General features: G+C 49.4%; 1 gene segment (V, D, J or C); it reads left to right on the top strand.

Annotated features, from left to right (window-relative positions):
- Positions 1 to 1,590: 1,590 nt before the first annotated feature.
- LOC141997187 (T cell receptor alpha variable 38-1-like) lies at positions 1,591 to 2,357 on the top strand. The segment is given in 3 exon segments: positions 1,591 to 1,621; positions 1,701 to 1,748; positions 1,994 to 2,357. Coding segments are annotated over 3 exon segments (443 nt in total).
- The last annotated feature ends 6,200 nt before the right edge of the window (positions 2,358 to 8,557 follow it).

Genomic DNA, 8,557 nt, shown 5'->3' with positions numbered 1-8,557 from the left:
AGCAGCTCCCCTGGAGAGGGCTGGCTGCCTGGTGACTGTCAATGCTAGGGAGACAGTCACTGATGAATGGTTCATGGGTGAGCACATGGAGGATTTGAAAAGCAGCTCTTGGCAGAGCTCAGACTCCCAGCTGTGGGACTCAGGCCCCTACTTGTGTGGGGTGGAGGCAGAACGACCCAAGATGGGCTTAGTGTAAAAACCCTCATTCTCCGCAAAGCAGCTTGGTGGAGGAGATGTTGGTGCAGAGATCCCCAGCTGGTGTGAATGAATCATAGCTTAGCTAGAGTCAAGGGGTCAAATCCCCAGCTGCTGTACATAAACACAGAGAAAGTCTCTGCTCCGAAAGAGTTCACAAGCTCTAAGGGCAAGAGAGAGAAAGGCTGAAAGTAGGGAAGGGGGTTTCTCAAGGTCACACAGCTGGGGATAGAACCTAGCAGCCCTGAACCCCATTCCAGCTGGTTATCCACCAGACCACACTGCTTATCAATTACAGTGACTTTATTGGCATCACTGTGGGTTTACACTGATGTAACCAGATGTGGGGCCAGGAGTCCCTAGTGCTTTTCTTTCCCGCTTAACACTCCTTAAAACATATGACCACGAACATTAAAAACAATGGGTTAATCCTGGAAGGGAATTTTTCTTTAGGAAATGGAATTTTACAGGGAAAAGTCCCTTCTCTGGACCATCTGGCACCATCCACCGTTTGCAGCCATGGAAAAATCCACTGGCAGCGAAGGGAAAAACGCCCCCAGCTTTTGGGAAGCGCAGCTCCCTTGGGACAGAGATGATGGGTCAGTTTCCGGCTGGCCCTGGGTCTGGCTGCGGTTCGGGCTGTTCTCCTCCAGAAGGCACCGCAGCACAATCAGCGTGGCTCTCCATAGACAGGGCGCACCAGTTTATTCCAGCCTCTGCTGTCCCGTGGTCGAGTTCTCCTGCCAGCCCCCTCATACGTGGTGAGGCACGCGGGGGGCTCAGCCAGGGGCGCTGGAACAATGTGTACAGTGGGGTGCTGAGAACCATTGACCCAAACTGTAAACCCTGGATCTGATGGAAACCACTTCAAGCCAGGGGGTGCAGCAGCCCCCGCTCTCCCCCCAGCACCCTTAGTTCCAGCACCTGTGGGCTCAGCGGCAGGGCAGGTATTGAGAGGAGGGGAGGCTCATGCTTGGCCCCACCTCCAGCTGTGACATCACTGCCTGATGTCGAACCTTCACCATTCAGACACCGGCTCTCTCGCCTCCCTCGGCCCAGGGCTGCAGGTGGAGGAGAAGAGCTGCCGCCTGGGTGACTCTCTCCCAGGCTGGCTGGAGAGAAAAGCGGCAGCGCCCTGCAGAAGAGCCGAGACGCTGGGAGGATGGTCACGATCCCGGGCTCAGCCATTGTGCTGATTTGGCTTTTCAGTGAGTAAAATTCCAAATCCCATTTCTGAAAGATTCTCCACCTGCCTCCCCCTTCATTACTGGCGCTGAGAGATTAAACAGACCTTCCTCCTCCTCTTCCTCCTCTTCCTTCCCCCTCCTCTTCCGCAATAAGGGATGCTCTCAGGCAGGCATTTAGGTGCCCAAATACCACTGGAATTGAATTTCAATGGATTCTGGGAGTCTAAATAAAGGGGAGGGTGATCTGTTGTTCTCCATGTCCAGAGTGTGGGACAAGAAATAACTGGCTTAGTTTGCAGGAAGGGAGATTTAGATTAGATGTTAGGAAAACCTTTCTAACTATAAGGAGAGTTGAGCTCCGGACACGTTAAGTAGGGAGGCTGTGGAATCCCCATCGCTGGAGGGTTTGAAGATCAGGTTAGACAAACACCTGTCAGGGATGATCTCATGGCCGGGGTGGGGGGGAGCACTGCACGACCTCTTGAGGTCAGCCTGACATTTCTGTGATTCCATTAAATCCCTGCAGATCCTTAAAAACTCCTTGAACAAAGAACTCCCCTCAGTGACAGCATCCTCCGACTAACCTCTCTTTCCCCCTCTCCTTGTGCCAGGCTCCAGCATGGAAGATGCTGTAACTCAGACTCAGCCTCCAGTGTCGGGGTGGAGCGCGAGTCCGTTTCCCTGGACTGCACTTATGAAACAGCTGCTAGCAGTTATTATTTGTATTGGTACAAACAGCCCCCTGGGGAAAGCCTTCTTTTCCTTTCTTGGCAACATTCTGGAGGAACAAAGAGCAATGAGGCCGGGGAGAGATTCTCTGTGAATTTGGAGAAGTCCAGACGCTCTCTCAGTATGAGGATCACAGCTCTGGAGTTGGGGGACGCGACCATGCACTTCTGCGCTTTCAGTAGAGACACTCTGTTGAAATACATAGGGAGCCCTGAACAAAAACCTGACACCTCTCTGCTACTGTAAGAAACTGACTCCTGCAGGTGAAGTTAGGAGGCGAGCACTGGCAGGAAAGGGGTGTGGGGGTGGGGGAAGGGCTATGAAGTGGGGTGAGACCTGCCACAGTTGGGTTTCTGGAGAAGAAAACCTCTTCCTGATTTCTGGGAAAAGGGGGCACCACAATGGTACTCAGAAATTCGCCGCAAAGAGGAGATGGAACAAGACAAAAGCAGAATAAGATCCCATGGCTGGAAGCTGGAGTGAGACAAATTTAGACTAGAAAGAAAGTGCACATTTTTAACAGTGAGGGTAATTAAACACTGAAACAACTGACCCAGGGACACGGTGGATTCTCCATCATTTGAAGTCTTTAAATCAAGACTGGGTGTCTTTCCTCTAGGTCAGCCACAAGATATGGGCTGGGTGCGGGTATCCCTGAGTATCCTTCTCTGGCCTGTGTTAAAGCAGAAGGTTAGACTAGATGATCACAAAGGTCTCTTCTCACTTTAGGATCTATCCATCAATCAGTCTATTAATATCTCACTGTGGGCTGGGGAAGTATGGGATGTGTTCCTTGTGGATCTATTCAGAACTAATGGTTGCTGGGCATTTAATTCCCCTAGGCTCCTTTGAAAAGCCTAGTTGAAATTCCATCCTGGGTTGACATTTAACCCAAGGGACACTTAACCCTCACTTCTGGACTTAACTGGCACTTAGGGCTCTGCACAGGGGCAAACATCATGGTATGGTCAGAGGAGCTCAGTTATTCCTGGAAAGAGAACTCCCAGATTTATACTGAGGCTGGCATTCTCAAAAAGGCCTAGAGGATTTAGATAATCAACTTCCAGTGAAATTCAAAAGTATTTGGGCATCTAGTTCCCTTAGGCTGCTTTGGAAATGTGGATACTCAAGCTGCATGAATTTTAATGGGAATCGGGCATCTTTTTCTCTTAGGCTAGTTTCAAACTCTCAGCCTGCATGTTCAAATCACAGGAACTACAAACTGCATTGAAAGTGGACGGTTCCCCATCACCTAAAACCGAGAGCGAAGTAACAGAAATCCCTCAGGCCCTGCTGGGTTGATCTGAAAAGAAAATGTAATAAAAATGTGGCAAACCCTGTTCTGAAAGCAAACAAACAGGCTTGTGGTCACGTGCTGCCACCTGGTGGCCATTGCGTTGCATTTTGACAGCTGCAGGAATTAATGAAAATTTGTGCAGGAGTTTTCACCACTGTTTTACTACCAAATATAAAGGCACATCCTTATTTCAGCCTGGACATTGAAATGTCATTTAGACACATAACTACTTATGTGTTTCACGGACACAGACACAAACACAAAATCTCTGTCACACACACTCACAAAGTTACTCTCTTTCTTCTCTGTCTCTCATACACACACACACAATTTCTACATAAGTGAACTCACAATTCACATGCACAAACAAGTCACGCACTCCCAGAATAACACATATACCAAATTTGCTCTTACATACAACAAACAGCCACACAATCACTCATACACAACCTTCAAATTCTCTCACTCACACACCATAAAGTGACACACACACTCACACACATCCCAAACTCACTCATGCATGCAGATCAAACATAAATGTACTCTCTCAAAGTCTTGCACACAACTCTCTCTCTCTCTCTCTCTCTCTCTCTCTCTCTCTCTCTCTCTCTCTCTCTCACACACACACACACACACACACACATTCGTTTATCTGCTGCAACCTGGTCATTTCTGGCCTTCTTGATATCAGAAATATTTGAAAATCTGTCCCCTTATTTCCTCTGACTGAGAATAACTATTGCTAGACTCCTTAACTTCATAAAAACTCAAGAAATGTGCCATTGTGAGGCTAGGTGGCCAAATGTCACTGAAATTCAACAGGACATGGGTTCCTAAATCCCTTTGGTTCCTTTGAAAATCCCAGGCTAAATCCAGTCATGTCTGTCTGCTGCTGAGATACTGCAGGGGTTGGGTCGGGGGGTGGGATGGGACAAAAACGCTTTTAAAATATTTTCAAAGGAGCCCAAGGGAATTAGGCGCTCAGCTCCCTGTGGAATTCAAGGGAAATTGGGCTACAAACTCCCTCAGAAATCTTTGACCATTCCAGCCTAAAACTGCCTGCATTGGGTATTTCTCTGGCCATATTATCACAGTGTCTACCCACCTCACAATCATCACTTTATTGGCCCACACAATACCCGTGTGAGGTGGGAAAGTTACACTCATTTTATGGCTGGGGATCTGAGGAACAAAAGGGCAGATTTTTAAAGGGCTTTAAGTACCTGGTGGGATTTTTCACAAGTGCCTCGGTGCCAAACACCCTTTGAAATCAATGGGTGTTAGGGGTCCTGGGTGTGTTTGAAAACCCCACTGGGCCACCCTTTAAAAACGTGGTCCTGAGTGATTTGCTGAAAGCCACCCAGAATGTCTGTGGTGGAGGAAGGACTCGAACCCAGGCCTTGGCTAACGTTCTAGCCACTGGACCCTCCTGCCTCATCGCAGCGGGTGCTGTTGAGATATTCCCAAGGAAGCCCCTCTTGCTGGGTGCCTTTGTCTACGCTGGGGGTGTACAGCCGTGAGAGGGCAGCTGAGCTTGTGCAGGAGCAAGCGGCGGCAGTTACAGGATCCTAGGCTGGGGGTGTCACATGATGTGTCTGAGCCTAACAAAACATCAGGCCGAGATGAGCCAGGCACCATTGCACCTCAGTGCCCGGCTGCTACCGGTCTCAGAAATTCACCTCACCCCTCTGGGAATCATGAGGCTGCAAATCCCCTGGGTCTTTCTTCCTTTGTACTGTAAGTTTCTGCTCAGAACACTCTGGGCTCCTCCAAGCCAGCTGCTTCGCTTGTCGGACATTGAGGCAGAAATGACTGGAGACGTATTTGATTCAGTTCCCTGCTCTGTTTGATTCAGAGTTACACCACCTATATATGGGAAAGAGGGGGCTGCCAATGGGACACACTCCGTGTCTGATCTATTTACAGAGTCATCTTGTCCCGGGGTTCTTTGTTAGCATTTCTTGCCTCTTTTCAGACTGGGGAAGATTCTAGGTGGAGAGAGATAGGGTGCATGGGTCAATGGATGGACGGAAAGGTGCTTCAGAGGGAAGGATAGGGAGATAGCACTTAGCGAAGAATGGTCAGATAGGTAGACAGACAAAGTAAAACACTCTCACCTATATTTTAACTGGTATTTTGTTTCCCTTCAGTCTCCTGCTGTGAAGCCCAAGTGGATCAGAGCCCCCAGTCGCTGGTTACTTGGGAAGGGGAGGTTGTCACCCTGTCCTGCGCGTTCACCACCAAGTACCAAACCTTCCACTGGTACCAGCAGCTCCCTGGGCGAGGCCTGACCTACCTGCTGGCCGTGAGCCCTCAGGGGAACGCTACCGAGCAGCGGTTCGTGGGGCAGCCCCTGGAAGATGGGAAACGCAGCTCTCTACACATCAGCGACTCCCAGCTGGGGGACTCAGGCAGCTACCTCTGTGCAGTGAGAGCACAGTGACACAGGCGGAGCTGGGCTCATGGCAAAAACTCTCATCTTCTGAGAGTCAGCTTAGGGCAGGAAATGCAGGGACAGATCCTCAGACGGTGTAAAGCAACATTACTCCATGGAAGTCAATCACAGAATCATAGAAATTAGAACTGGAAGGGACACTGATAGGTTATATAGGTCAGGCTTCTGCACTGAAGCAGGAGTAAGTATTATCTAGACCGTCCCTGACAGGTGTTTGTCTAACCTGGTCTTAAAAATCCCCAGTGATGGAGATTCCACAACTTGCATAGGCAATTTATTCCAGTGCTTAACCACCCTGACAGGGGGCTTTTCCTAACGTCTAAACTAAATCTCCCTTGCTGCAATTTAAGCTCATTACTTCTTGTCCTGTCCTCAGCGGTTAAGGAGAACAATTTATCACCTTCTTCTTTAAAACAACCTTTTACCTACTTGAAGGCTGTTATCATGTCTCCCTTCCTTCTCTTCTCCAGATGAAACATGTAGTTTTTTCCTCTTTTCCCTCATAGATCATGTGTTCTAGACCTTTAATAATTTTTTGTTTCTGCCCCCTGGGCTTTATTCACATTTTTCCTGAAGTCTGGTGCCCTAATCTGGTCGCAATACTTGAGTCACAGAATGATGTTCACTTTTTTTGCAACAATATTACAATGCTGACTAATATTTAGTTTGCGATCCACTACAACCCCTAGATCCTTTTCTGCAGTACTCCTTCGAGGGCTGGATTAACTCTTCTGGGGTCCTGGGGCTATTAGATTTTGTGGGGCCCCTCGGCTCCAGGGTAGGGCCAAAAATGCGGGGTTCAGTATGTGGGAGAAGACTGAGACAGGAGGGTGGGTGTGGGAGGGGTGAGGGATCCAACTGGGGGTGCAGGCTTTACGGTGGGGCTGGGGATGAGGCCTTAGGGATGCAGGAGGTGGCTCCAGGCTGCGGCCAAGGGGTTTGGAGTGTGGGAGGGGGCTCAGGGTAGGAGGTTGGGGTGGGAGTGCGGGGTCTGGGAGGGAGTTAGGGTGCGAGAGGGGGCTCAGGGTTGGGGTCTGGGTTCTAGGCAAAAGTTAGGGTTTGGGAGGGGGCTCGGGGTTTTGCTGTGGGGGTCTACCATCTAGAAGGGATTTAGGGTGCTGGAGCAGGCTCAGGGCTTGGGCTCAGGGTAGGGGCTCAGGGTTGGGGTGTGGGGTCTGAGAGGGAATTAGGGTGTGGGAGAGGGCTCAGGGTTGGGTTAGGGGGTTGGGTTGAGGGTCACTTACCTGGGGCAGCTCCCCTTTGTTGTGTGTGTGGAGGGGAACAAGTGGCTCTGCGTGGCCCATGCTGCTGCCCTGGCATGCAGCCTCCACCCCCGCAGCTCTCATTGGCCACGATTCCTGGCCATACTTCCGAACTTTCCTATACATTGGGATAGTTTGCTCTTGTGGCCATAATAATATCCCTCTAGAAAAACTGCCAACTCTCCTGCTCTCTTTTTCCTATAGACTTGCTTACCAGGGGATCTTACTTACCAATTCTCTGAGTTTTTAAGGGACAGATCCTCAGCTCTTGTAAATTGGCAGTGGTCCATTGGAGCCAATGTAGCCATATCCCCAGCAGGTGTAAATCAGTGTAGAAAATGGGGAATGAAACGGTGTTTGCTTCCGTATCATTCTCGTGATCCTTCAGCTGGGATTCCTCTGAAGCAAAGAACTTCTTCCCATCCCCTCTCTGTCCCAGGGCAGCAGATGGCGCTAGAGGGCTCACACTCCTCCCCTGCAGACCCTGGTTAATTCCCACAGCCTGAGGTCTGGGCTGTCCTCAATGTACCCAGCCCAGCCCAGTTCACAGAGCTGCTGTTCCTCCCCGGGGCACACAATGAAACAGCAGCCTCTATAGGCGGAGAATCCTTCCCCTTGAGAAGGCTGAAACCTGAAGGGACCAAAAATTCTCGTTTCCACTGGGCTCCTTCAGACCCTCCGTGGATTGAGTCTGCTTCGGTATCTGCATCTGCAAGGGAGAGAAGAAACGGAGCTCACCATGGCCTCAGAGAGTGGAGCTGCTCTGTGGAGCCTTCTCCTCACCTTTGTTTTTCTGTGTGAGTGAAACAAATATTTTCTCGTTCTAAAGGGTAAAAAGATGCAGAATCTTGGAAGTCAGTGAGGGACAAGATCTCTTAGCCTTTCTTCATGGCTCTGTCAGTAGGGATCTATCTATCGATCTATCTATCCATCCATCCCCATATACCGCCTCTATCTATCTATCCATCTATCTATCGATCTATCTAAAGAGCTACTGCACAAGTCAGGAGAGAAAGGTCTGCCAATGGGCCATAATTCAGCATCTGATCTATTTGAATAGTAATATTGCGTTGGAGTTATTTGTTAGCATTTCTTGTCCTGCTTTTTAAGATTCGGGACGAGAGCAGAGAGAAATATAGAGATGTAGATGGAAAGATCTATATCTATCTGTATTGATATATAGACATGTAGAAATAGATATTGGGCATGGAACAATAGAATGATGGATGGAGGCTGCAGAGGGAAGGCTAGATAGTTAGATCCATAGATAAACAGACAATGTAACACTCTCATATTCTTTATTTTACCTGCTATTATTTTGTTTCCCTGCAGTCTCCCTCTGTGAAGCCCAAGTGGTTCAGAGCCCCGAGTGGCTGATTGCAGGGGAAGGGGAGGTCTCCACACTGTCCTGCTCTTTCACCAGCGCTTACCA

This window comes from Natator depressus, chromosome 13, assembly GCF_965152275.1.
Source record: "Natator depressus isolate rNatDep1 chromosome 13, rNatDep2.hap1, whole genome shotgun sequence".
Taxonomy (NCBI): domain Eukaryota; kingdom Metazoa; phylum Chordata; order Testudines; family Cheloniidae; genus Natator; species Natator depressus.
Note: the sequence above shows the minus strand (reverse complement) of the source record. Positions and strands in the feature narration are given on the sequence as shown.